Source organism: Marmota flaviventris, chromosome 9 (assembly GCF_047511675.1).
Source record: "Marmota flaviventris isolate mMarFla1 chromosome 9, mMarFla1.hap1, whole genome shotgun sequence".
NCBI lineage: Eukaryota > Metazoa > Chordata > Mammalia > Rodentia > Sciuridae > Marmota > Marmota flaviventris.
Window position 1 is genome coordinate 6,166,210 of NC_092506.1, and position 27,315 is coordinate 6,193,524.

At 53.0% G+C, this 27,315-nt stretch overlaps 1 protein-coding gene and 1 long non-coding RNA gene across 4 annotated transcripts in view; one reads left to right on the top strand and one right to left on the bottom strand.

The window, feature by feature from the left end:
- The first annotated feature begins 1,999 nt into the window (after positions 1 to 1,999).
- Positions 2,000 to 27,315, top strand: part of Sptbn2 (spectrin beta, non-erythrocytic 2) — a 31,341-nt gene continuing 6,025 nt past the window's right edge. For 2 of the 3 annotated variants that reach the window (XM_071616028.1, XM_071616029.1), the window contains exons 1-24: positions 4,513 to 4,930; positions 7,077 to 7,228; positions 7,666 to 7,839; positions 8,581 to 8,672; positions 8,824 to 8,904; positions 9,570 to 9,685; positions 11,359 to 11,471; positions 11,624 to 11,811; positions 13,261 to 13,378; positions 13,942 to 14,100; positions 14,574 to 14,876; positions 15,515 to 15,668; positions 15,877 to 16,747; positions 18,117 to 18,254; positions 18,620 to 19,376; positions 19,816 to 20,018; positions 20,394 to 20,484; positions 20,701 to 20,847; positions 22,906 to 23,169; positions 25,173 to 25,397; positions 25,718 to 25,807; positions 26,145 to 26,405; positions 26,505 to 26,635; positions 26,867 to 27,071. In XM_071616028.1, coding sequence (XP_071472129.1) covers positions 4,753 to 4,930; positions 7,077 to 7,228; positions 7,666 to 7,839; positions 8,581 to 8,672; positions 8,824 to 8,904; positions 9,570 to 9,685; positions 11,359 to 11,471; positions 11,624 to 11,811; positions 13,261 to 13,378; positions 13,942 to 14,100; positions 14,574 to 14,876; positions 15,515 to 15,668; positions 15,877 to 16,747; positions 18,117 to 18,254; positions 18,620 to 19,376; positions 19,816 to 20,018; positions 20,394 to 20,484; positions 20,701 to 20,847; positions 22,906 to 23,169; positions 25,173 to 25,397; positions 25,718 to 25,807; positions 26,145 to 26,405; positions 26,505 to 26,635; positions 26,867 to 27,071 — 5,211 coding nt within the window. In that variant the 5' untranslated portion in view covers positions 4,513 to 4,752. Of the gene's footprint in view, positions 2,172 to 4,512; positions 4,931 to 7,076; positions 7,229 to 7,665; positions 7,840 to 8,580; positions 8,673 to 8,823; positions 8,905 to 9,569; positions 9,686 to 11,358; positions 11,472 to 11,623; positions 11,812 to 13,260; positions 13,379 to 13,941; positions 14,101 to 14,573; positions 14,877 to 15,514; positions 15,669 to 15,876; positions 16,748 to 18,116; positions 18,255 to 18,619; positions 19,377 to 19,815; positions 20,019 to 20,393; positions 20,485 to 20,700; positions 20,848 to 22,905; positions 23,170 to 25,172; positions 25,398 to 25,717; positions 25,808 to 26,144; positions 26,406 to 26,504; positions 26,636 to 26,866; positions 27,072 to 27,315 lie in introns of those variants that run through there. The other variant, XM_027944548.2, reaches the window with a different exon arrangement.
- On the bottom strand, positions 19,341 to 26,268 carry LOC139706851 (uncharacterized). The gene is made up of 3 exons (XR_011708491.1): positions 26,190 to 26,268; positions 20,671 to 21,175; positions 19,341 to 20,049 (listed from the first exon to the last, which is right to left on the bottom strand). It is a non-coding gene; the product is annotated as an uncharacterized lncRNA (long non-coding RNA).

Sequence of the window (27,315 nt, forward strand, 5' to 3'; positions counted from 1 at the left end):
CTAGCTCAGGTCATGCCTGGCCCACAGTGCTCTTTGCTCAGGGTGATTCACCTCTGCCCTGGAATTTATTTTTATATAAATATTTACAGAGCAAATCCAGAAGAATCTGTTGGGGGAAATGATGGGACAGGAGTCCTAGGCCTAATGGAAATTAAGTTCCCTGTTCTGCTACAGGGATTGAAAAGCCCCAATTGAGGGACCTTAGACCTGAGCTCCCTCACACCTCATTAATGCTACTCCCAGGGAAATCCTGATGTGCAAGGAAAGGGGAGGGGCTGGCAGCCCTGCCCTTCAAGCAGGTCAGGTTCAGCTTCGTGGAACCAGGTAATGATAGAAGCCAAGTTCTGCCTTTGCGTGCCCTTGGAAACACACCTTCCCAGCCACCCCAGTCTCACTACCCATTCCTTTTTCCTTCCCCAAACCACAGAAGAGGTTCTCCTTACCTCCTTCCTTCCCAGAACCAGAGATGGCCAAGTTCACAGCCCTAGTCCCAGGAAGTAGAGCTCAGGATTAAAATGTCTTCATATTCAAGAGGTACTAGAAAAATGAGAAATGTAGAATTTGGGATTTTGTTAAAGTTACAGACACCGTCCCCCCACCCCCCACCACCATTCTCTTGAATGGCTGCTGAGTGTCATGTTACACAAGAACTTTGAACAATACTCATTAAAAAAAAAAAAAAAAAAAAAAAAATCCCCAGCAACTGATCCCATGCTCGTTTGTTAGGTTTGAGGGCAAAATGTGTTTGCCAAAGTTAAGGTCATAAATAATGCTGGCAGCATACATGATCCAGGTTTCCCAGCCAGGCCCTAGAGTGCTGTGGTGAGTGCTAATAACCCACCACACTAATAGGCTCCAGGTCGGTCAGAGAACCTGTAAATCTCTATCTCAGAGACTGTAATTAAGAGAAAGAATTTTGCTTCCAAACCTTGGTGGTGCCAGGTGCCGTGGCACATGCCTGTAATCCTAGCAATTTAGGAGGCTGAGACAGGAGGATCATGAGTTCAAGGCTAGCCTCAGCAACTTGGCAAGACCCTCAGCAACTTAGTAAGACCCTGTCTCAAAATAAAAAATGGCTGAGGGTGTGACTCAGTGGTTAAGCACCCCTGGGTTCAATCCCCAGTACCAAACAACAACAACAACAAAAAATCCACCAATAACAAAACAACCCTTGGTGGTCCTTTCAGCTGTGTGACCTTGAACCAGTGGCTTATTTCTGTGGTGCTGCTTCCTCATCTATGAAATGGGGACAGCCATGGACCCTGGCCCCACTGGGGGTTGTGATGAGGAGATGCATGTGAACAGCAGGGACATGTAGCACAGCTGACATTCATGGAGCACATATTAAGCATTCTTTATAGCAAACAAAAGGATATAAAGGGAGAGAACTGTACTGTATCTTTCTTTGAACTCCGAGGTACTTGGTCCCTACTTGCCTATCAGCTCATCAGTCCATCTAGAGGATCTGTGGTAGATGTGGTAGACAGAGCAGAAGCTGGGTCTCTCCATCTTCAGTAGCCTACAGGAGGCAGAAGGCTCAGAACAGGAGAAGTGGGGAGGGAAGAACTCTACTTTCCACTCATTACTGCTCAAGGGGACTCACACCCGCTGTCTGCCTCACACCACTCCACACACCGCCATTCTGACACATGCTAAGCTCAGGGCCATTTTCAGCCCCCAGCTCTGCCCTGCCCTCCCTTGGCTGAGCCCTTGAAGCCCTTCCTGTCTACTCTGTGCAGACACGTGTGCTCTGAGACACTGTGCTACCCTCCTGCCTCCCTCCACAGGCCATCTGCCATGTTCAGTCTCTCCACATTCCTGTCCCTCATGGTGGCTTCCCCTCTCCCTCTGGGGACCAATTTTCACAAACTAAAACCAACAACCCACCCCTGGCCTTGAGGAGAGCAACAGCAGAGCTAGGGAAGGAAGGACATGATGAGGGTGAGGTCCAGAGGCCCGGAGATGCCCTTCATCCGTTTCATCTTCTTGCAGGAGCAGGAAGCCACCCACCACCATGAGCAGCACTCTGTCACCCACAGACTTCGACAGCTTGGAAATCCAGGGCCAGTACAGTGACATCAACAACCGCTGGGACCTGCCCGACTCAGACTGGGACAATGACAGCAGCTCCGCTCGCCTTTTTGAGAGGTCTCGAATCAAGGCCCTGGCAGGTGAGGTCAGGGGAGGACCACTGGAGGTGCTGAGGAGACTGGAGGAGGCTGGTCCCAAGCAGGTGGTGGAGAGTCCTTCACCCCTATGGGAAGACCTCACTTTTTAAGTTGCTGTACTAAGTGGGAAACCCAGAATAGCCCACCAGGCCCCTAGTCCCCAAATCCAGCCTCAAGAGCAAACTTCCTGCAATCAAGAACCTTACGCAGCCTCCCTTACCCCAGGCCCAGAGATGCCAGCGGAGCTGACCCCTGGACTTGCTCCACTGACTCAACAGCTTCCTTCACTGGCCTGGGCCCTGGGTCATGTCCCTTCCTCCTTTTGCACTCTCACTGTCACTGTCTCCGCCCCCACATCCCTGCCTTTCATTGCCTTCCTTGATTTCCACTGTCATTTCCCATTCCTGTTCTCCCTCCCGGCCGCCATCCTCTCTGCACCCTCCCCACCTATTCCTTCCACCTGCCACCTGTTACTCCCATTATTTCATCTACCTGGTTCCGGAAGCAGGTCCTCTCCCACTGCAGTCTTGTCCGCAGCCCATTCTCCAGGGTTTGCTCTCCGCCCACCTGGGTCCCTGCCCTTCCCTGCGGCCAGGGCTCTCCCTTTCGGTGGCTCTGAGCACAAACAAACTCGTTCAGCGGGCCTCCCTGTGTTCTGGGGGAGGAGTTGTCATGGCAACAGTGCGGCTGCCACCTGACACCACCAGCCTCTGGCGTGGGGCTGAGTCACCCACACACCCCTAGGCCACCCACCCAGTCTGGCTCCCCTCTTCCATCCCTCCCTTGTCATTGCCCAGCCCAGTCCAGTGAGAAGTCAGGACTACTCCTAAGAGGTGGCGCCCCAGTGGGTGGCTGCTGAGAGAAGAGACACTGAGGCTGAGGTTCCCAAACCTGACCGCAGGCTTTATCCAGGAACTATTGTCACAGGCTCCCAAGCTCCTCCCTGGCAACAGTGAATCTTTGGCCATATGGGCCATAACTGAGGCTTTTTAAAAATTCCCCAAATAGCTGGGCACCATGGTGCAGGCCTGTAATCCCAGTGACTCAGGAGACCCAGGCAGGAGAATTGCAAGTTTGAGACCAGCCTCAGCAACTTAGCCAGACTCCGTCTCAAAATAAAAAATAAAAAGGTCTGGGGATGTGACTTAGGGGTTGAGTCTCACTGGGTTAAATCCCCAATACCCTCCCAAATCTCCCCACATAGTTCTTCTCAGCCAATGCAGCATCAGCCTAAGGATCCCTGTGTGGTGGCCATTGGTTCTGAGGACCTGGACCCTTTTCCCTTTTGGCTGGGTCTTTGGCTGGCTGTTGAAATTGTCATACCAATGCTTCTCTATCTCAGAGAAAACAGAGGTGTGGGATATGGAAAATGTCCCCTCTTTGAGGGAAAGTGTACCTGGAACCCTAGTTTTTGGTTCATGATTCTCTATTACTGTCATGGTATCTACACACAGCGCGTGTGCACACACCAACCAGGACTCTTACCATATCTGTAATGACACATGCCTCCCAGGACTGTCATGGTGTCTGTGCATGGTCCACAGGCCAACCTGTATGATCATGATGTCTGGCTGCACAGGACATGTGCCACGCGGAACTCTGACCATGTCTGTGTACACACCACCCAATATTGTCCTAACACCTGTGCCCTCGAGACCTGTGCCCCCAGGACTGTTATGAGTCTGTCTGTGCACATATGCGAGCCACTTGGTGCTCTTTATCTCTCCACTACACGGGTGATGCCCTGAAGAGGCAGCTCCATATGGCTGTGCTGGTGTACTCTGTGCCTCACACCCCCAGGTGCTCATGAATACTAAAAGGAAGGCGATGGGGGAGGGGCGAGTGTATGAAGCTCAGGAAGAGGCAGGAAGGAGATGTGGTGGACCGCCCAGCAGTGAGGCGTAACTGGGGACTGGGACATTGGCTGAGGAGAGCCCTCGTGGGCAAGGAAGGGGCTGGAACCATAGATGATGCTAACCCACTAGTGGCGAGGACCCTAGCAATACCTATCAGCACAGCTCGGCGCTTGGCTTCTTCCAGAATCTCCTTGTTTCCAGGTTTCTGTTTTTCTGCTTTCTGAGCTAAGATCAAAGCCGGCGTCCTGGAGAGGGACCGCCCAGGGTCATCCAGAGAGGGGCCTGCTTGCAGCCCCTGCAGACGGCTTGCTTTGGGGGCCTCTCTCACGGGTCTTCCCCAGTCTCGGGCAACCTGGGGCTGACGGGCAGGTCTCCCGGCGCTGGCAGCTCCCTCCTCCGCCCCCGCGGGCCTGGCCCTGCAGCAGCCCGGCTCCGCCCCCCAGCCTCCCGCCCCTCCCCCGCCACGGTCCGACCTGTTTGTCGGGAGCTGCTGGTGTCTCCTCTCGCCACAGCCAGGTGTGCCCCGCTCACTGGTTTCAGGAGCTCAGACATCCCGTAACTCCTTTTTCCCACTCCTTGAAACTCCCAGCATCCTTGAATCCCCGCCACCAGGGACGGCAGCCTCCCGGGACCCCCGGCCCAGGCTCCAGGGGACAGACACTTGCCAGCTGCGAGGCGCAGGGGAGCATGGACTCTGGGCCGCGGGCTGTGTAGGGGCAGCGGGCGGCATGAGCGGGAACGCAGTGGGCAGGGTACACGGGAACGGCCTGAACGGGGCCGAAGAGCTTTACTACGAGGCTGTGGAAGGGTCTCAGAACCCGGGGGGCCTCCTGCTCTCACCGGCTGCCTTCATCAACCCTGCTCAGTATGCCAGCGTGTTGGAAGGACGCTTCAAACAGCTCCAAGGTGAGTGCCCCCAGGCAGAGTGGAGCCCGGTGTGCGAGAGGGGACTAGGGCAGGGGGAACAGCCAGGGCCCAGGAGCTGGAGCCGGCACTTTCTGTGACTCAAGATGTTTGTGTTGGGAGACAACGTGACCAGCCCTAGAGGGAATCATTACAAGTGGCCAGAAACTCCAGAGATGTATAGACGGAATTGGGAAAGGTTTGGACTCACTGGGAAGGACCATGTGGGATAGTGGGGGTGGGAGGTTGACCTTGAGGGCCCCACTGGGTGCAAAGGTAAAGAGGATGGAAGGAGCCCTAGGTCAGTGCCAGCAACGGAAGCCTCAGCAGGTTCAGGCAGCTGGCCTCCCAGGGTTTGGCCATGCTCCCCCAGTTAGGGAAGACAGGGAGTGGGCCAGAGGCGCAGGATCTAGAGCTCCTCTGTTTCCATGGGCTTCTGAGTGGGCATCTGAATGTGTGTGAGGGGGCGTGTGTGGAAACTGGGTGTGTGTCAAAGGAGAGGTTGGTAGGTAGATGTCTGAACAGGCATGTCCATCCTGGCACACACATTTAAATATATTTCTGGCAGTCGCTGTTTCATGGTGTGAGTGTGTGTGTGTGTGTGTCTAGGGATGCTATAGGCATTTTGTGACGTTATACTTTGGGACTTGGCATTGCCCATGTTTCTAGCCATCACTGTTTCCATGTCTTCCCCTTTATTCTACCTGTGTGCTAAAGTGGCCTCACCCCACTGTGCCTGATAGCAGGGCAGTCCCACCTGGATCCAGTCATGGCAGGATGATCTGGGCCATCCCCAGCTTAGGCAGAGCCTGTAGACTCTGAATGGTGTCCAGAGGCACCCTTGGTTCCACAGGTGCTCTGGAGCATCCCACGTGGTCATTAGGACCCCAGGTTTGGCACAGGTACAGGGGCTGGAGGTGAGAAAGACAGGAATAGACATGGGTGTGTTGCTGTTCTGTGGGTGAGGTGCACAGGAATGTGAGATTAAGGGATGAGTCTTTTCAGTTTCTGAGATGCTGGTGCTGAGATGGGAACAAAGGTGACTTTTCACGCCAGGCCACTTGGGCTAGGTTCTCACACTGGGCTCTTGGAGGAGAACTGGCAGGAATCATAGTCACCAGACAGCTTCCCAAAGGCCTGAACCTCTTTCTTCCCTTGGCAAAATTCTTAATTTTCATTTTTCTTTTGGTACTGGAAATTTAACCCGGGCCTGCTCTGCCACTGAGCTACATCCCCAGCCCTTTTTGTTTTTTATTTTGAAACAGGGTCTTACTAAGTTGCTTAGGGCCTTGCTAAGTTGCTGAGGCTGTCTTTGAACCTGCAATCCTCCTGCCTCAGCCTCCTGAGCCACTGGGATTACAGGTGTGCACCCCGCGCCCTGCTAATTCTCATTTTTCTATGGAACCTGACAGTATCCCCTGACCAGGAGCCATCCTGTGGGCCAAGCAGCAGGACTTTTTCTATCTTTTTTTTTTTTTTTAAACTGGCACCTAACTCGGCCTGCCTGCCTCCCTTGTTTTGAGAGCTCCCCAACTTGCAAGGTCTTGATTCTCTTGGGATGTTGGTGTCCTGGGACTAGGTGCCCTGCAGCCAACTGGGTGACCCCACCCCAGAAATAGAGTGGCCCATCCTTTCTGTCCGTGATCTAAGGACAGTGAGCTGAGGAGGCCCGCAACCTCTCCACTGTCAAGTCCTAATGACCACTTGGTAGAGCCGCTGCTGTAATTTCAGACCACGCCCTCTGCTTTGTTCCTTTATGGCAGCTCCTTACCAGGAAGCCAGCTGTGCCAGGCACCCACTAGGTGTCCCATACTAGTATCTCATTTAACCAACACGATGAGTGTTAAAGTAGAACGTAGTGTGCCCATTTTACAGGTGGGGAAGTTGACGGGTGGAGTAGCCTGCCTAGTGTTCCCCCACTGTTACGTGAAGGAGCCCAATCCCAGCCCCTCCGTGGACAGTTTCTTTTCTCTTTCTCCTCAGAGCCTGCTTTCTGTCTCTCCTTTTTTTTGTTTTTTACTTTGCTTATGAGCTCATTCCAAATTCCTCACTTCCCACCTCACTTCCTACTCCCCCCCCCCACAACTGGTATTTAGAAGCAGGCATACCGTACTCAAAGGATAGAAATGACCCCACGTTGCCACCACAGATGAGCGAGAAGCCGTGCAGAAGAAAACCTTCACCAAGTGGGTGAACTCGCACTTGGCCCGGGTGACGTGTCGGGTGGGAGACCTGTACAGCGACCTCCGGGATGGGCGCAACCTCTTGAGGCTCCTGGAGGTGCTCTCGGGAGAGACACTGGTAAGCTGCGATCATGGGGGTGGGGATCAGCAACTGACCAAAGGGACAAGCCACAGGAGGGGCCCCTAGAGAGACGAGCCACAGCAGGGCAGAGCACAGGGAGCCCCTCTGCCCAGAAGATGGTTCCGCTCCAGGAGGCTTTGCTGCGTGGATTTCACAGGGGCCTTGCTGCGCAGAGCCAGGAACAGTAGCCCCATTGAAAACATTTCTTCTCCCACCCACTCTGGGTGCAATTAATTCCCTTGGGAATCTTAATCTCCTCATCTATTACCTTAGCTTCAGCTCCTTGACCTTTGCCCCGGCCCTGAGGCTGTCCCTGTGTTCCTGAGGGAGGACATGGGAAGGTGTGCCCAGCACGGCCCTGGGAAGGCTGGGGGAGGAAGGAGGAGACCCGCAGCCCCATGCCACTGTGCCACCTCCCCTCTGTCCCCCAACAGCCAAAGCCTACCAAGGGCCGCATGAGGATCCACTGCTTGGAGAATGTAGACAAGGCTCTGCAGTTTCTGAAGGAGCAAAAAGTGCACTTGGAAAACATGGGCTCCCATGACATCGTGGATGGGAACCACCGACTGACCCTTGGGCTGGTCTGGACCATCATCCTTCGGTTCCAGGTACCCTCGAAGGTGTTCCTCAGTGAGCGGACCAAGCACCTGTTCTGCACCTCGAACAATTAAAGCTGGTCCGTGATAAGTTCAAAAATGGAGTGTCAGGGACCTGGCCCAGAATTGGCCAATGCAGCCACATCTGTGTGCCAGATCAGGGGACTCACCTTGTTATACAGGGGAGAGACCAGTTTGGAGTTCCCAACTCCCTGTGGCAAAGTTCCCCGGAGCCTGCTCTGTGTGCTGGTCATGTGCCTTGGGACCCCAGGGTGGTTCACAGGGGATTAGGAACTTATAAACTGGTCCATCATTGCAGAGAGTTTGAAAGTTTGAGAACCACAGGAAAGGTCCGGCCTCCTCCTCCATGTGCTTATGTCCCAGTGTCATCTCAACTCTCCTGATCACACCTGACCTCTCTGCCTCTTCTAGCCCTAAGCAGAGTTCTGTCGGCTTCACCTTTGAAAGCAGATCTCAGAAAATGTCCACTGATCTGCCCTCAGCTCTCCACCCGGAAGAACCAGCTCTCTTCGCAGGCACTTGTACTCACCTGCTTCCTACCCCTCCTGCTGCCTTAAATTCCTCAGACCCAATGGTTCATGTCACTTGCCCAGGCTGAAAGGGCCTTAGGCTCTGTCCCTTCACCTGTATGAGGGCAGTCTAACAAGTCTTTTCCTGCCATTTCTGAGTGTCTCTGATAACGCCAGGTGCCCCTGTCCAGGGAGTGAGGTCCCTGCATTTCTTCCTTTTTAGATCCAAGACATCAGTGTGGAGACAGAAGACAACAAGGAGAAGAAGTCAGCCAAGGACGCCCTGCTGCTCTGGTGCCAGATGAAGACCGCAGGGTGAGGAGGCCCTGGGCATGTGGCAGTGGAGGGCCAGGTGCATTGAGGCTGTGCATCAAAGGAAGGACGGGCTCTGGGATCCACAACCTGGAACTGTCCTTCCCTCCCAGACCAGGGCTCGGCCCCACTCTCCACTTTTCCCTATTTCCAGGTATCCCAATGTTAACGTGCACAACTTCACCACCAGCTGGAGGGATGGACTGGCCTTTAATGCCATCGTACACAAACATCGGTAAGACGGGTTTGCAAGCACGTGGGTTAATGACCCAAGGGACACATAGGTAGGCCAAAGGCGATGAGATGAGCTCACCACAGCTGTAAGGAACAAGTGTACAGAGAGGAACTGGAACGTGGGAGCATCGTGCTCCACCAAGAACTTATGTTAGAAGTAGGGGGTGCTATGGGGGAGGGTGGGAGCAGTGGAGGTTTGATTTGGGCTACTCCCTTTTTTTTTTTGTACTGAGGATTGAACCCAGGGATACTTAACCACTGAGCCACATTCGCAGCCCTTTTTTATATTTTATTTAGAGACAGGGTCTTGCTAAGTTGCTGAGGCTGGCTTTGAACCCATAATCCTCCTGCCTCAGCCTCTGGAGCTACTGAGATTACAGGCATGTGCCACAGCGCCCAGCTACAGTGCTCCCTTCTAGAAAAAATTGAGTTGGACTCTCAGGGATAAAGGGGAACAGATTGACTTTTCCCCTTTGGGAGTCTCATGTGCTTTTTAAAAAAATGTTTAGTGTAGATGGACACATTACCTTTATTTTATTTATTTATTTTATGTGATGCTGAGGATGGAACCCAGTGCCTCACATGTGCCAGGCAAGCACTCTACCACTGAGCTACAGCCCCCAGCCCTCATGTGCTTTTGATATCTTCTATCTCCCCCTGCCCCAGGCCAGACCTGCTGGATTTTGAGTCCTTGAAGAAATGCAATGCACACTACAATCTGCAGAATGCTTTCAATCTGGCTGAAAAGGAGCTGGGATTGACCAAGCTGCTGGATCCTGAAGGTGGGGCAGAGGCAGAAGGCATGCTGGGCTGGGGAGGGGAGGATGTGGAGCAGCTACCCGTGGTACGGGGTTTCTTGGGGCAGGTGAATAAAAATGTTCTGGAACTATGTAGTCAACAATGATTGCCCAACCTTGTGAATACACTGAAAACCACTGAGCTGTGTAAAAAGATGAATTTATGGTATGAAAATCATATCTCAAAAAAAAAAGGTCTGGAGGAAGAAAGGGATTCCTGCAGAAGAAAGATCCCAGGGCTCTGGGGCTCCATCCCAGCTCCTGCGTAGAGAAGCTCTGTGACTGAGAGCTAGTCCTCGTGGTTTCTGGGGGCCCTTCTTATTCTAAAATTCTAGGGTTCTAACTTAAGCTACATGAGCTTGAGGTTCCACTGAGAACTGGCCCCTGGTCAGCTGCCCCTATGGACTGGCTCCTGTGCTTCTGCTCAGAAATTTGATGAGATCAGTGATGGCCACTTGGCTCTTCCTTTGTACCTGGTGTAGCACTGCATTTGACATGTTTTAATTAATCAAATCCTTACGACAACCCTTTGAAACCCATACCATTATCATCTTCAGTTTAAGAAAGAGAAAGAACACGGAGCCTATAAAGGTTGAGCACCTGGCTAAGGCCGTATGGCTGGTGGAGCTGAGATCTGACTTCCAGCAGCCTGGCTCCAGGGCCAGTTTCCTCAGCTTGCCTTTGGTGGAGCAGAGAGCAGTCTGGTGCAGCCAGAAACGGGAGCAGGGAGGGGCCAAGCACCTGCCTGTTGGACATGCTCCTTCCTAAGCTCGCTGGGCAGGTTTGGGTCTGGGTCACTTTCTCCTGCTTCCCACCCCTCCTGTGGCCCCATCTCCTGAGCGCTCTTAGTCCAGCATGGCGACATCACCGTCAGCTACCTAGAGACAGAAATAGGCTGAATTGAGTTCCCTGGAGAGCTTTTGAGAAGCACGTGGCTGTGTCCTGCGACTTCCGAGGTGACGTCAGTGGCTCCTGCCTGCCTGCGAGTTTTCAGAAGCAGTCAAGGGGCTTCTAGTCTCACAGTCTGACCTTTGGGAAGGATAAAATCTGGCCTAACTAAAGGAGCCCAGGGATCTCAAGTCATGGTCAGCCTTGCTCAGGTGGTGGAAGCTGTTTCTGCTTGAGGGACTCTCGCCGTTGGGTGGCCCATCGCTGAGGTTTGGGACTTAGGCTGGAAACAAGGGTGGCCATGTCCCAGGACAGGGCTAGGCACTGGCCTCCGTGTCTACTGCGCAGCATCCCAGGTCTAGGAGGCTTAGTCTTATGTCCCACTGCCCCAGAATCTGTTGGCTTCTTAGACATCTTTCCAGCCTGCAAGCCCAGGCTCTGACCTCAAATGGCAAGCTCTTTCTTTTCTAGTGTTTCTTCCCTCAAGCAACTAGTTTTCGTGTCCAGTGGGCATGCTGGGAAAAATCGTGCTTTGGCTTCTAGGTTGTGTACACTGTTTGAAGGGCCTGTCCTTGTCTAGGAGAGGGGGAAAAGGTGAGCTTTTCTCAGCCCTTTTAGTCTGAACAGTGGAGGTGTCACTTTGTTTGTAAGGGAGCTGAAGACATGCCCACCATGGAGGGTTGGGAGGCCTGGGCACAGTGCAAGTGGCTCAGGTTTCAAAGGAGGCAGGTTTCTGAAGTCCACCTGACCTGAGTATTCCCATTTCTCAGATGTGAATGTGGACCAACCAGATGAGAAATCCATCATAACCTATGTGGCTACCTACTACCACTACTTCTCCAAGATGAAGGCCCTGGCTGTGGAAGGCAAAAGAATTGGCAAGGTACTGCTCACCGTGAGACAGGAGGTGGAAAGGCCACAAGAGGCCTGGCCCTGGGGTCTTACTCCCCAAAAGCAGGAGCAAGGTGGAACTGCAGGACTGTGCCAGGGACCCCCACTGGCAAGAACCCTATGTCCTTGTCTCCTGTGGTGCAGGTGCTGGACCACGCCATGGAGGCGGAGCGCCTGGTGGAGAAGTATGAGTCCCTGGCCTCTGAACTGCTGCAGTGGATCGAGCAAACCATCGTGACCCTCAATGACAGGCAGTTGGCCAACTCCCTGAGCGGTGTCCAGAACCAGCTGCAATCCTTCAATTCCTACCGCACCGTGGAGAAGCCGCCCAAGTAAGTGCCCCCTCAGGACCCACCCTGCCAGGGCATGCCTGCCCTGAGCTGTGCCCACGTGAGAGGAAGCCTCATTTCCAAGTGGCCTTATGGGAGGGACGTTTGGCAGTATATGAACTCAGGAGGCTCATTTCCCCCAGCTCAGCGCCAGAATCATACAAACGACATAGTTGCTCCAAAGTAAAAATTCTTAATCATGAGCCATTTTTAAAAATCTGTGCCGTGGAAATGCTCACCACAGTGTGTCGAGTCATTGGGACCCGTCAGATGAGATTACAGGCCAGGTGTTGCAGCACCCCAGTCCCCCCGCAGGGAAACGCGCCACGACCTGACAGGCAGGTCACACCCAGCAGCATGGGGGTGACTGGTAAATGAGCATCGCAGAGGTTCTTATCATTTATATATTTTAGCAATTAATTGTTTTCATGTGTGGAATTGCTATTAGGTGATTCTATATGGTACATGCTAAAACTTATGGGTTTTTTTTCTGTTTATCATTAAGCTCTTTTTAAATTAATGTGTCAGCTCCAAAACTAATTTTCATTGAGAAAATAATTGTTTCTGTATACTCCAGGGATTTATTTAAGGTGTGCCTTTGCCCAGAGAGTTCTGGATACGAAACAAAGATGTAACTTCAAGGATGTTCACGAGCATGACCTTTGTAAAAGAAAAATAATTCAGGAAGTCTGGCATGGTAACACATGCCTGTAATCCCAGCGATGGGGGAGGCTGAGGCAGGAAGATTGCAAGTCTGAGACCAGCCTCAGCAACTTAGCAAGGCTGTGGCTCCAAATTTTTAAAAAATCAGAGGGACTGGGGTCATAGAGCACCCTTGTGTTCAATCCCCAGTACTGCAAAAGGTGAGGAGGACAGGGCAAGTCACAAGGCAACCACTGAAAATAGTATTGAACAAATGTATTTAATGACATAAAAAGATATTAATGAGAAATAATCAAAGAAGCAGGCTATAGGAATTCTTTGTGTACCACAGAAAACAAAATGCTAAGTGTCCAGCTTCCAAGCACCTGAGTTCAAATCTTGGCTCTGCTACTGAGCCGTTGTGTTGGGCAACCTCTTTGGCCTCTCTGTGTCTCAGCTTTCTCATCTGTAAAATGGGGATAATTGAGAGAATGGAGACTATGGAAAGAGAGAAGCAAGTTAGTGTTTGCCAGGTGCTGGGAGCCTGCCCAGCTTACAGCAAGAGAGTCCTGGTCTTGTTAGCTGTGGATACACCGGGATTCTGTCTTTGTCACAGTGGTCATCATTTGGTGTGGCTTTTGTTGCTCTAAAACAATGTTTTTGGGTTTGCCAGTTTGTTCTGGCTCTCACACAAGGGCGTGTGTTGCTTTTATGACAAGAAAAGCAACCTAGGTCACTCCATGTTGTAGTTGAGTCCTCACAGGCCCCTAGTGGCCCTTGCCTCTGACCCCAGTTTGGCCCCTGCCTCAGGTTCACTGAGAAAGGGAATTTGGAGGTGCTACTCTTCACCATCCAGAGCAAGCTACGGGCCAACAACCAGAAGGTCTACACGCCCCGTGAGGGCCGGCTGATCTCTGACATCAACAAGGTCTGTAGGCACCCTGTTGTCACTCAGGGGGCCATCCTCGGCAGCCCAGGCCCAGAGCCCTCTTGACCTCCACCAAGCCCTACCACCCTAACTGAAAACTCCACCTCACTGTCCCCACCCTGAGACATGATTCTTGGTGCATCCTCTTAAACATCTTGCCCAGTTCCCCTTCCTCTGACTGTCCCTACAGGGTCATGTAAGGAATTATACTCCAAGTCCCGTGTCTTGTCCAACAGGTCCCCAACTCACTATTTCTACTTTCTATTTCATTTTTTCACAAACAACTCAGAGAAGATGAATAAAAGTAAAACAAGGTTTGCCCACACTCCCACCACTGCAAACAAATCAAGCAGTTTCCAGTGATTTCCCTCCAGCCCTGGTCCAGAAGCAGGCGTAGTTATTGTGAGGTTTCCCAGCATGCCCGTACCACCACACACGGGCAGGCGCCTCGCTGACCACATTCCAGGGGTCTGCTGGATGCAGGACTTACCTGTGCCCCTGCCCCTCCTCTCTGGCCCTCCCTACCCTGGCTCTGATGCACTCATCCTTTCCCCACCATGCAGGCCTGGGAGCGGCTGGAGAAAGCAGAGCATGAGCGGGAGCTGGCCCTGCGCACGGAGCTGATCCGCCAGGAGAAGCTGGAGCAGCTGGCCGCCCGCTTCGACCGCAAGGCCGCCATGCGGGAGACCTGGCTCAGTGAGAACCAGCGTCTTGTGTCCCAGGTAGGAAACCAGGGCCTCCGGGGACATCCCGGCTGGTGGGTTGAAATGGAAGGGAGACAGTGATGAGTAAGGAGCCCTGCAAGGTAGGGAGATGATCAAACACGAAATCCACCGCACAGGCAGAAAGACCGAGAAACTCTGGAGCAGCCAGGCACAGTGGCACATGCCTGTATTCCCAGCAATTTGGGAAGCTGAAGCAGGAAGATCACAAGTATGAGACCAGCTTCAGCAATTAAGCACGACCCTGTCTCAAAATAGAAAAACAAAAGGGACGCCTCTGAGTTCCATCCCCAGTCAGAACAAGCAAGAGACAGACTCAGGTCCGGGGGCCAGGGGCTCAAGCAGGAGAAAAAATCGTGGGATGGGGGAAAGGAAACTGAGAGCCACCTCGAGGGGCTGGCATCTTGCAGCTGGGGCCAGCAGAGGTTCTGTCCCTTGGTTCCCAGACCTCCCCTCTCTGCTCTCTGCCACAGGACAACTTTGGGCTGGAACTGGCTGCGGTTGAGGCAGCAGTGCGGAAGCATGAAGCCATTGAGACCGACATCGTGGCCTACAGCGGCCGGGTGCAGGCAGTGGATGCTGTGGCCGCCGAGCTGGCCGCCGAGCGCTACCACGACATCAAGCGTATCGCTGCTCGGCAGCACAACGTGGCTCGGCTCTGGGACTTCTTGAGGCAGATGGTGGCTGCGCGGCGGGAGCGGCTCCTCCTCAACCTGGAGCTGCAGAAAGTGCTTCAGGACCTGCTCTACCTCATGGACTGGATGGGAGAGATGAAGGTAACGGCCGGCGCTAGTGGTGGGACTCCAGTGGTCGAAATCGTGGAGGTGCTGAGAGGGCCTGAGTAGATAAAGGGGGGAGTGGCCGGCTCACTAGGGCTTTAGGGTCAAGGAGTTTGAACTTTATTCAAAATAGCATGGAGCACTTAGTGATTCAAAGGTTCTGAGAGGGAGAGATGCGATTCTGCCTTACCTGTTAAAAGGGTCCCTTGGGCTACTATGTGGAGAAGGCCGTGGGCAGCCAGAGTGGGAGCACAGAGACCAGTTAGAGTTGTTGCAGTCTTCTGTGCCATAGTGGCCCTAAGGAAGGGTCTAGGAGAGGCACTGAAGGGAGCTGGGCTGCTGGGGCAGAGCAGTGACAATAGGAGGGTGTCTGTGATTCTGGGGCTAAGGAAATGAGTCACAGCAAAGATTCCAGGAGCAGAATTTGCATAAAGGCTGTTCCATGGGAGGGTGCCTAAACAGAACCGTGGTGCGTCCCTGCATGTGGGTGTGAGCAGGTATGCTCGCCTGGGTGCAACACCTGGAACCACCCAAAGAGGTTGGAAGGGAGACCCCGGAGGTTGGCACGTGTGCCGGACTGGCAGCGAACAAGAAGGCTCTCAGACGGGCACCAGCATGCTGCGTGTTCCCGGCAGGGGCGGCTGCAGTCTCAGGACCTGGGCAAGCACCTGGCTGGAGTGGAGGACCTGCTGCAGCTGCACGAGCTGGTGGAGGCTGACATCGCCGTGCAGGCTGAGAGGGTGCGGGCTGTGAGCGCCTCTGCCCTGCGCTTCTGCGACCCAGGGAAAGGTGAGAACCAGAGGGGAAGGTCCTGGAGATGACAGGGCTGGGAAGGGCAACATTAAGAGCAGAGGCAGAAGACTAGGAAAAGCTGGGGACAGGAGAGCTGATGGTGGATGCTGGGTGAGGAGCTGGAGCCAGGGAGGGGGTCGGGGATTTGTCACCAAGGTGGGTGGAGAGGATCCAGAGCCCTGGAACCCCACATGACTATTTTCAGAGTACAGACCATGTGACCCGCAGCTGGTGTCAGAGCGGGTGGCTACCCTGGAGCAGAGCTATGAGGCCCTGTGTGAGTTGGCAGCGGCTCGGAGGGCTCGTCTGGAGGAATCACGGCGCCTCTGGCGGTTCCTCTGGGAAGTGGGAGAGGCTGAGGCCTGGGTGCGGGAGCAGCAGCACCTCCTGGCCTCAGCCGACACTGGCAGGGACCTGACCGGTGTCCTCCGCCTGCTCAACAAGCACACGGCTTTGCGGGGGGAGATGAGTGGCCGGCTGGGGCCCCTGAAGCTCACCCTGGAACAGGGCCAGCAGTTGGTTGCAGAGGGCCATCCTGGAGCCAGCCAGGCTGCTGCCCGTGCAGCCGAGCTCCAGGCCCAGTGGGAGCGGCTGGAGGCCCTGGCCGAGGAACGGGCCCAGCAGCTTGCTCAGGCTGCCAGCCTCTACCAGTTCCAAGCCGACGCAAACGACATGGAGGCCTGGTTGGTGGATGCACTGCGCCTAGTGTCCAGCCCTGAGCTGGGGCACGACGAGTTCTCCACACAGGCCCTGGCCAGGCAGCACCGAGCCCTGGAGGAGGAGATCCGAGGCCACCGACCCACCCTGGAGGCCTTGAAGGAACAGGCTGTGGCCCTGCCTCCCGCACTGAGCCGCACGCCCGAGGTGCAGGGCAGGGTGCCCACACTGGAGCGGCAGTACGAGGAGCTGCAGGCACGGGCGGGCGAGCGTGCTCGGGCCCTGGAAGCAGCCCTGGCACTCTACACCATGCTCAGCGAGGCTGGGGCCTGTGGGCTCTGGGTGGAGGAGAAGGAGCAGTGGCTCAACGGGCTGACCCTGCCTGAGCGCCTGGAGGACCTCGAGGTGGTGCAGCAGAGGTAGGGCCTGCAGCTGCTACGGACCCCCTTGCCTGTGAGCTGGGGCCAGGGTGAGATGTGGCCACTCCCACCATAAAGCTGCCCACTGCACCTCACTGAGCCTTAATCACATCCTTCTGTCTTAATGGTTGTCTTTTCTAAGTTTTAATAATAATGTTAAACATAACAAAAGTAGACAACATTTCACAGCAAAACCCTACCCATCCATCCCCAGGGTCCAACGTTGTCAATATGGTGCTCATCCCTTTTTAAAAAAACTATTCCCGGTTATTTCACATGTATAGTCTTCAGGATACATCCTTTAAGAAAGAGGAGGAAAAGCCAGGCTTAGCAGCACACACCTTTAATCCCAGGAGGTGTGAGTCAGTAGGGTTACAAGATCAAGACCAGCCTCAGCAACTTAGGGAAAACCTGTCTCAAAATAAAAAAATAAATAAAAAGGGTTGAGGATGTAGCTCAGTGGTAGAACACTCCTGGGTTCAATCTCTAATGCTGGGGGGGATAAAAAATAAATACATAAAAATATATTTTTTAAAATTGAATATGGAATTATAATATATATTATAATGTAATAATATTGACCGTTTAGGCAGAACCTCTCATGAGGTTCACAGAATAATATCTTAAAATCATTTTGAAGAGAGTTTTCTTATAGAACCTCAGTACCATTATTACTTAGAACAAAATGAGCAATTACTTGATATCACCTACCATTAGCCCATAATCAAATTTCCTGACGGTTTAAAAAAATATAATTAAACTTTTTTTTTTTAAGTTTTCAAGATATCCTATTGGAGGTTCTGATAAACTACAACCCTTAGGCCAAATCCAGCCTGCTCTCTTTTTTTTTTTTTTTTGATAAAGCTTTGCTGGGCAGAGCCATGCCCACAGACAGGAGGTGATCCTGTCTGTGGTGACCCTTATCACTACTACCCCAGAGCTGAGCTGGGACAGACACAGTGACTCTCAGATCTAAAATGCCTGGCCCTTTACAGAAAAATCCTGCAGACCTGCCCCACTAGAATATAAAATATCCCTGAGAGAAGTTAGAGTTCACGTCTTTGTCACTTAGACACATGCTTTTGGTTGTCACTTCATTTTTTATTGGTGGGGTGGGGCTTGGGTTGGGGGCTAAAGGGTGAGCCCCAAGAGAGTAAGTGAACCTCTGTTAAAGGTCGAGTTTGGTTATCCCTCACCATCTTTTTGAACACCCCCAGAGAGGAGAGTTTTTCCCCTGAGAACCTTGTAGGCAAAGCATCGCAGAGACAGAGCCCTGTGTTGAAGGGAGGCAGTTCTGCAGGCATCTAAGGGAGATGGCCTGGGGCCTCTCTGCCTCCCATCCTCGTGCTCTGCTTGTTTACCCACTCAGGTTTGAGACCCTAGAGCCGGAAATGAATGCCCTGGCAGCGCGAATTACTGCTGTGAATGACATAGCTGAGCAGTTGCTAAAGGCCAACCCTCCAGGGAAGGACCGGATTCTCAACACTCAGAAGCAGCTCAACAACAGGTGGGCTGGGGACGTCAGCCCTGGGCACTGAGGGAGAAGGAAGCAGCTGGAGATGGTGCTTCAAAGAGGGTTTGGCAGGGCCTGGGAGGGGGCTAAACACAAGGGGAAGGACCAGCCTGGAATGAGTTGGGGAGGATAAATAGAAAAAAGGATGAAATGGGATCAAAGTGGTCCCAGGAGGCTGAGGATTGGATGGGGAACAATCAAAAAGAGAAGGAGGCAAGGGAATGATGGGGAGCAACCTTCTTACAAAGGCAGAAGTGGGTGGGTGTGCACCATGTGGGGAGAAGCAGGGGTACCCCAGATGTACCTGGCCAGCCAGGGAAGTTGAGCAGCTCTACATGCTACTCCCTCCCTCTACTCAGGTGGCAGCAGTTTCGGTCCCTGGCAGATGGCAAGAAGGGAGCTCTGACATCAGCCCTGAGCATCCAGAACTACCACCTAGAGTGCACGGAAACCCAGGCCTGGATGAGAGAGAAGACCAAAGTTATCGAATCCACCCAGGGCCTGGGTAATGATCTGGCCGGGGTGCTGGCCCTGCAACGGAAGCTGGCGGGCACCGAGCGGGACCTGGAGGCCATCGCCGCTCGGGTGGGTGAACTGACCCGAGAGGCCAATGCCCTGGCTGCTGGCCATCCGGCCCAAGCCCCTGCCATCAACACCCGGCTTGGGGAGGTACAGGCTGGCTGGGAGGACCTACGAGCCACTATGCGGCGAAGAGAAGAGTCCCTGGGTGAGGCACGGAGGCTGCAGGACTTCCTGCGTAGCTTGGATGACTTCCAGGCTTGGCTAGGTCGCACGCAGACCGCTGTGGCCTCCGAAGAAGGGCCGGCTACCCTGCCTGAGGCTGAGGCCCTCTTGGCCCAACACGCAGGCCTACGGGGAGAAGTGGAGCGTGCCCAAAGCGAGTATAGCCGCCTGCGGGCCTTGGGCGAGGAGGTGACCCGGGACCAGGCAGATCCCCAGTGCCTCTTCCTACGGCAGCGGCTGGAAGCCCTGGGAACCGGCTGGGAGGAGCTGGGCCGCATGTGGGAGAGCCGTCAAGGCCGCCTGGCCCAGGCTCATGGCTTCCAGGGATTCCTACGGGATGCTCGCCAGGCTGAGGGTGTGCTCAGCAGCCAGGTGAGAGGCCAGGGGTCAAGGTCCCACCCAGGAAGAATAGGAAAATAGGGACCAGGGGATGTGTGAGGAAGAGGATAGTGTCAGCGGGTGGAGTAGTTGAGGAAATAACACAGGCAGGAAGGAGTGGGAAAAAAAATGATAAACAAAACTTACCAAAGCCGACTTTAGATGACACAGAAAGCGTGGCAAGTCATATAACTATTTTAAAATCAAATCGGATGCTACAAATAAGGCCGAACAGGATTTGGGCCCCAGCTCAGCTCCCTTGGAACTTTCTAGGGTCCCCCAAGTTAGTGATACCCCCCCCTTCATCTTCAGAGCCATCTGGCTACTCCACCCTTGCTGAGGCTGGCCACCCTCTCATCTGTGTCCCTGGCTGGGTCTGAGGGATGGAATCTGTATGCTTTGAGAAGTGAGCTTGCTCCCTGCTTCCACACAGGAGTATGTTCTGTCTCACACGGAGATGCCAGGGACACTCCAGGCTGCTGATGCTGCCATTAAAAAGCTGGAAGACTTCATGAGCACCATGGATGCCAATGGGGAACGCATCCGTGGGCTCCTGGAGGCTGGGCGTCAGCTGGTGTCAGAGGGCAACATCCACGCCGAGAAGATCCAGGAGAAGGCAGATTCCATCGAGAGCAGGTGGGATGAGGCCGGCAGATAAATGAGGGGTCTGAGAGAGAAATCAGTGGAACAGGGCGGTCTCAGAGATGGAGATGTGGCATGGGAGACCTGACAGGTGGCAGGAGATAGGGGGCTGACAGCAAAGTAGTAGAGGGGGAGAACAGGGTGGTGGGAGAGGGACTGGATCAGGAGCTGGGATGGTCTGCCTCCTGCACACTTGGGCAAAATAGAGCCTACTAGGTGGCAGGCCTGGAAACGTGATTCCTGCCTGGGGTGTCTGGTGGGGTTTCTGGGAGGCTTATCCCTACAGGAAGAGGACTGAAGCCTTTAGGTTACTTAAAGGCCACATCCTCTCACAGCAAGGCCTAGGGTTCACAAGCACTGTCATTACAGACACAGGAAGAATCAAGAAGCCGTGCAGCAGCTTCTGGGCCGCCTGAGGGACAACCGAGAGCAGCAGCACTTCTTGCAAGACTGTCATGAGGTGAGGCACCCAGGTCCCTGCAGCACCTCTTTCCATCCACCCCTTTCCCAGCCCTCACCCTGGGCCTGGTGTAAGAGCATCGCAGGGTTGCTGGAGCCTACAAACGCTTTCATGGCCTCTTCCTGAGTCTTTCACATCTCCTGGTCCCCTCGTCCCCTCTCTCTCCCCCTCCAAAATGCCCCTTACCTTCTCCATCCTGACCTGTGCTTGCTCCAGCTGAAACTCTGGATTGACGAGAAGATGCTGACAGCTCAGGATGTGTCCTATGACGAGGCCCGCAACTTGCACACCAAGTGGCAGAAGCACCAGGCATTCATGGCCGAGCTAGCCGCCAATAAGGACTGGCTGGACAAGGTGGACAAGGTGAGTGGCATGACAGGAGCAGCAAGAAGTGAGCATCTGGGGCCGCCTCAGGCAGTGTCCTCTCAGCGGTGCAGGCCACAGTCCAGGCTGCAGGCCTAGCTCCAGGCCATGGTTTTCAGAATTAGAGATCATGGGTTTCTGGAGTCACACCACTGAAGTGGCAAGTTGTGTTCTAGGAAATAAAATGTCTTTGGGCTGTGGGACAGTGATTTCAGAGCTTTGAGAAAGCCCAATTTAGTAGGGTGCCAGGCCATAGCCTTGGCTCAAAGCCATAACTGTTCCTGGGTCCAGAGCAGATGGCTGTCTTCATCTGTACTCTGCAGACATTCTGTAAAGGACCAGAAAGTGAATATGTCAGGCTTTGTGGGCCATATGGTTTTGCTGCACCTACTTGTCTCTGCCATTGTGGTGCAAAAGCAGTCATAGAGAATACATGCATGAATGAGCATGGCTGTCTCCCAATAAAACTTTATATAAATAGGCAGTGGCCAGACTTGGCCCATCCACCATGGTTCGCCAGTCCTTGCTTTTGAGGATTGCTGTTCCTGATACTTGGTCTCCCACCCAGCTCTTCTAGAATAACTTTATTTCTACTCAGCAAATATTCTTGGAGACCATTGTGTGTGCTCAGCACACTGCTATGCTGCCTGGAATATAAAAAAACACCTTCCCTCCCACAAGGGCATGATGGCTGGGGAGAGGAAACCAGGGTTTTTTCAGTGTTTCCATTTGTTGAGCAAATATATACTTGCTGCTGCTGTACAAGATGCCACTGCAGGCTCCACTCTCAAGGAACAATACTGTGGCCAGGATATGAGATGTATATACAAACAGCTGAATCAAATCCAGAGTAGATTTTGTTGAGTGCCATATGAGAGTCCAGTAAAGTCTGGGGGCTAAAGAAAGAGGAGATTTGGGGATTCTAGAAGCAGGAGCAAGCCAGGACAGTCTGTGAAGGATGAGCAAATGAGGACAAGCCAAGACATTGAAGGAAAGATGTTGTTAGGTAGAGAAAAGTGTGTGAACAGAAAACCAGAGGTGTAGAAGGGGCACCTTTGTGGACAAGGAGGAAATGTGGCAGGAGTGCAGAATGTGTGAAGGGGCTGGTGGAAGCAAAGGCGAGAAGAGCACGTTTGGCCAGGTCAGGAAAAGTCCTGGTTCCTGGGTACGGAGTATGTCCCAGAGCTACCCAAGCAGTGCTAGCCTTTGACACCTTCTCCTTGGCAGTGTTATAAAGAGGCCTGAAGGGAGTGTCTGCCTTGTGTCCCCAGAAGCCGACCCTGAAATCAGGATTCTAGTGCAGGGCACTTTCAGGGCAGGTGATCCCAGGAAGCACTGGTAGGGGAATGAGGAGAAGCAATGGAAGGTCAACCATCTGGACAGGGTACTTTGGGTCGGGGTATAGCCCAGGGGTAGAGTACATGCTTAGCATGCTTGAAGTTCAAACCCAGGTATGAAAGAGAGGGTGAGGAGGAGGAAAGGAAGGGAAGGGAGGAAAGAAGGAAGAAGGGAAGGAAGGAGAGGAAGTCCTCAACCAAAAGGTGGGGAGTGGGGAGACCAGGTAGGACTTGCTCGCTCCAGTTCAAGTGGGGAGTAACAAGTGGAGAAACATGGAATGAGGGCAAATAACCCAAGTTCATGTGCAGCATAGCAGCAGAAGCCATGAGCACCAGGAAAGATTACAATGGCTTCTTAACTGAAGTAAGGTTTGAGCAGAACTGGGAGGAGGAGCCAGTTTAACCAGAAGTGAGGACTGTGCAGTGAAGAAGGGGCCTCTAGAAGCATATGCTAATGAGCTTACGTGAGGACCTAGAATGATTGTCCATACTTCAGGTACCTGGTCTGCCATTGGCCTATAACATTCAGTGATGTCTAATTCTTTTTTTTTTTTTAACATTTATTTTTTAGTAAGAGGTGGACACAATATTTTATTTTTATGTGGTGCTGAGGGTCGAACCCAGGGCCTCACACATGCTAGGCAAGTGCTCTACCTCTGAGCCACCCAGTGGTGTCTAATTCTAATTCTGGCACTTAAACCCTCTTTGTCTTGCCACCCAGGAAGGGCGAGAGCTGACCCTTGAGAAGCCAGAACTGAAAGCGCTGGTGTCAGAAAAGCTGGGGGACCTGCACAGGCGCTGGGATGAGCTGGAGACCACAACCCAGGCCAAGGCCCGCAGCCTTTTTGATGCCAACCGTGCTGAACTGTTTGCCCAAAGCTGCTCAGCGCTGGAGAGCTGGCTAGAGAGCCTGCAGGCCCAGCTGCACTCCGATGACTATGGCAAGGATCTGACCAGCGTCAACATTTTGCTCAAGAAGCAGCAGGTGCGCCGTGGGCCTTCAAGGGGGGAGGGTGAACTGGAGAAGAAAGGAGGAAGTGCCTTTGATCTTGAGATTGGGAGATCATTCTAAGGCCTGCTGCATGATATCTTTTGGTATTTCTCGAGCTGCTGGGATTATAGGCATGTGCCACTGCACCCAGCTCTCAGAATGATGTCTACAGGCCAACCGTGTCAGAATCTCCAGGAGTGAGTTAATGGTCAGAGGAAAGTCAGGAGACAGACTACATTAGTAAACTGAACAGGGAAACTTTTGTAAAAAGACGTATTTATATAAGTAAAAGGTGGATAACATTTTTTTTTTTTTTTTTGGTACCAGGGATTGAACTCAGGGGCACTTAACCACTGAGCCACATCCCCAGCCCTTTTTTGTATTTTATTTAGAGATAGGGTCTCACTGAGTTGCTTAGGGCCTTGCTGAGTTGCTGAAGCTGGCTTTGAATTCAAGATCCTCCTGCCTCAGCCTCCCAAGCCACTGGGATTACAGGCGTGTCTCACTGCGCCTGGCAAAAGGTGGTTAACTACTGAAGATGTTTCTTAGTCTACTTTCTGTTTCTATAACAGGATATCTGAGGTTGGGTAATTTATAAAGCATAGAAGTTTATCTTGGCACATGGTTCTGGAAGTCAAGAGCATGGCGCCAGCATCTGTTCAGCTTTTGGTGAGGGCCTCAAGCTGCATCATTGATGGTAGAACAGAAAGGAAGTGATTTCATGTGAAAGAGACAAAACACAAGGGACAGCCTTACTTTATAACAACCGGCTCTTGTGGTAACTAATTTAGTCCCACAAGAACTGTGTGAGTGTACCTTAATGACCTCTTATAAGTGCCTCTACCTCTCAATACTGTTAAAACTGGGGATCAAATTTCAACATGAGTTTTGGAGGGCATAAACCACACCTAAACTGACAGGTGTAAAGAGAACTCTACAGCAGGGGTCAGAAAACTTTTTTTGTAAAAGGCCAAATAATAAATATTTTGACTTTGTGAATCAGATTGTTTCTGTCACAACTATTAAATTCTGACCTTGTAGGACAAAAAAAAAAAAGGCTCAGACTGAATTACAATAAAACTTTATTTACAAAATAGGTGGTAGGCTGTATTTGTTGATCCTTGTTCTTAAGAATCCTAGAATAGCTAGGTGTGGTGTCACACACCCATAAACCCAGATATTTGGGAGACAAGGCTGGAGGATATCAAGTTTGAGACCAGCCTTGGGAAACTCAGCCAAGACCCTGTCTCAGAATAAAAACTAAAAAAAAAGGTAAAGTATCTCAGTGGTTGAGTGCCTCTGGGTTCAATCCCCAGGACTGTAGGAAAAAAAAAACTAAAATAGCAAATGTAGGAAGAAGCTATACTCCTAGGGCCAAAGAGGAACCCCAAGGAAGCAATCATACAGCTGAATTTCAGATCTCTTTGGAGAGCCAAAGTGAATGGACTAGAAATTTGCTGGGGTGTCATGAGCCAAAGCAGGTCTGCATCTAGCAAGCCCAGGCTGGCCAGCAGGAAACTACCCTGGGAGTACCAGCAAAACTTGCTGGAGGAACAGAGTCACAGGATCTCTTGCACACTGTAAGCAGTTTTGCTGTAGGAGACAGAAGTACCCTGGAAGAGAGGCCCTTCCTGTACTGAGTTGTAGCATCCCTTCAGCGGCCTCTACTGACAAGGCCTGGTATTGCACCAGTTGGCAAAGGAGAGATGTTGACTGGGTCCATCCAGTTCCAACATAACAGAGCAGGGGAAATGTGGATTTGCAACTGAAGTGGATTTGGGACAGACGATTCCACCTGACAATTCATAACAGGCACAGTTATCACACAACCTGGATTCCTCCATATATCAAAGTTCAAGATCAATCCAGGCCACAAAAGGATGTACTTCCTGGAGTAAGACCTGGGGATGAGAAATTGTGATTGGAGACTAGTGTCTCCTCTGAGTTTGAAGGTGGAAATGTGCAATTTACATTCCCTTCCTTCTCCTCATTTGCAGATGCTGGAACGGGAGATGGCTGTGAGAGAGAAGGAGGTGGAGGCAATTCAGGCCCAAGCAAAGGCACTGGCCCAGGAAGACCAGGGTGCAGGGGAGGTGGAGAGGACCTCAAGAGCTGTGGAGGAGAAGTTCAGGGCCCTGTGCCAGCCCATGAAGGAGCGCTGCCAGCGCCTGCATGCCTCTCGTGAGCAGCACCAGTTCCACCGGGACGTGGAGGATGAGATTGTGAGTCCCTGGGGCTGGGCCTGAGAGCATCTTCATCTTGGCAAGCTGCCCCTGCCATGTGGCACTCCAGCCTCCTTCCTGGCTTCTGGGGAGATGCCAGCAGTGCTCTGTTCCCTCTTCCCTTCAGCACTGAGAACATCCCCTCTAAAGATACTTGGGGATGTCCTCTAGATCCCTTTGTCCTGAAGCCAGAGATGACCGTTCCCTACACACACACACACACACACACACACACCTATAACTGTAGGTATCCCCACTCTCCAGTCCCCCATGCTGACTCTTCCCTCTGCACCTCCACTGACATCCTCTTTCTCATCCAGTTATGGGTGACGGAGCGGCTGCCCATGGCCAGCTCCATGGAACATGGCAAGGACCTGCCTAGTGTTCAGCTTCTCATGAAGAAAAACCAGGTGAGGCAGAGGCTGAGGGCAAAAGAAAAGTTCCCAAGAGTCTCCCCACACTTGGACATTTGTTTCTCTAAGAAGGGGTTTCTCTGGCCCCTCCCTGACACTGTGTCTCCCCAGACGTCAGTGGTTTGCTTTTCCCCACCCGAGGAGGATAGGATCTCTTGGAGGATTGAAGGGGCATCATCACCATCCTGTCCTGGGGAGAGGGAAGTGAGAGGGCTCTGGAAGGAAGAGAGGGAAGAGGGTGAAAGGGGTGCTTGAAGTTGTACAGGTCGGAGGGTGTGGAGGCTCCACGTTCCCTTTGCAAGCCTTATAGTGTCCTCTTCTACGACGGGGACAGACCCTGCAGAAAGAGATCCAAGGCCACGAGCCCCGGATTGCTGACCTCACAGAGCGGCAGCGGACTCTGGGCACAGCAGCAGCAGGCCCCGAGCTGGCCCAGCTCCAAGAAATGTGGAAACGCCTGAGCCACGAACTGGAGCTTCGCGGGAAGCGATTGGAGGAGGCCCTGAGGGCCCAGCAGTTCTACCGCGATGCTGCAGAGGCCGAGGCCTGGATGGGTGAGCAGGAGCTGCACCTGCTGGGCCAGGAGAAAGCCAAGGTGAGAGCCGCGGCTGAGTCCGCACGGCTGATTCTTTTCACTGCCAGCCTCCCCCCCCCCCCCCCCCGCACTGCCTGAGGCCCACTGTCCCTTCTCCAGGATGAGCTGAGTGCCCAGGCAGAGGTGAAGAAACACCAGGTGTTGGAGCAAGCCCTGGCTGACTACGCCCAGACCATCCACCAGCTGGCAGCCAGCAGCCAAGACATGATTGACCATGACCACCCAGAGAGGTGAGCCCCAGGAGGTCAAGGGGCCCATCCCCTGGAGGAGAGGGAACTGGTTTTCTGAAGGTGCTGGGATGTGGTACCTCTGTACTGTGTATGTACAGAACATTCTAGAAAGCTGGAGAATCCTGGACTTGATGAGCAATTGGGGGCCTAGAGGGACAGGGCTCAGAACAAGCCGGGCATCAGAGCAGCCGTGTCTCCTAAACCCTGAGGTGCCTTCCTCATTCCCTGCAGCACGAGGATATCAATCCGCCAGGCCCAGGTGGACAAGCTGTATGCCAGCCTGAAAGAACTGGCCGGAGAGCGGCGCCAGCGCCTGCAGGAGCACCTCCGGCTGTGCCAACTCCGCCGTGAGTTGGATGACCTGGAGCAGTGGATCCAGGAGCGTGAGGTGGTGGCAGCCTCCCACGAGCTGGGCCAGGACTACGAACACGTGACTGTGAGTGTGGGGAGGACGCCAAGAAGGGACCAGGACCCAGGGGAGACGAGGCCTGGACCTGGGCAGAGCATGGAGGGGCAGGGACACAGGGTCAGGCAGAGCAGCTGCCATCTCCTGGATTTTAAGGTTTATAATTGGAAGAATTGTGCGGAAAGAGGAACGTGGGGCCAAGGCGGGGCAAGGATAGAAAGGAAGTTAATTACCAATCAGGCCTGTGCCATCTTGTGCCACATGACAGACTGCA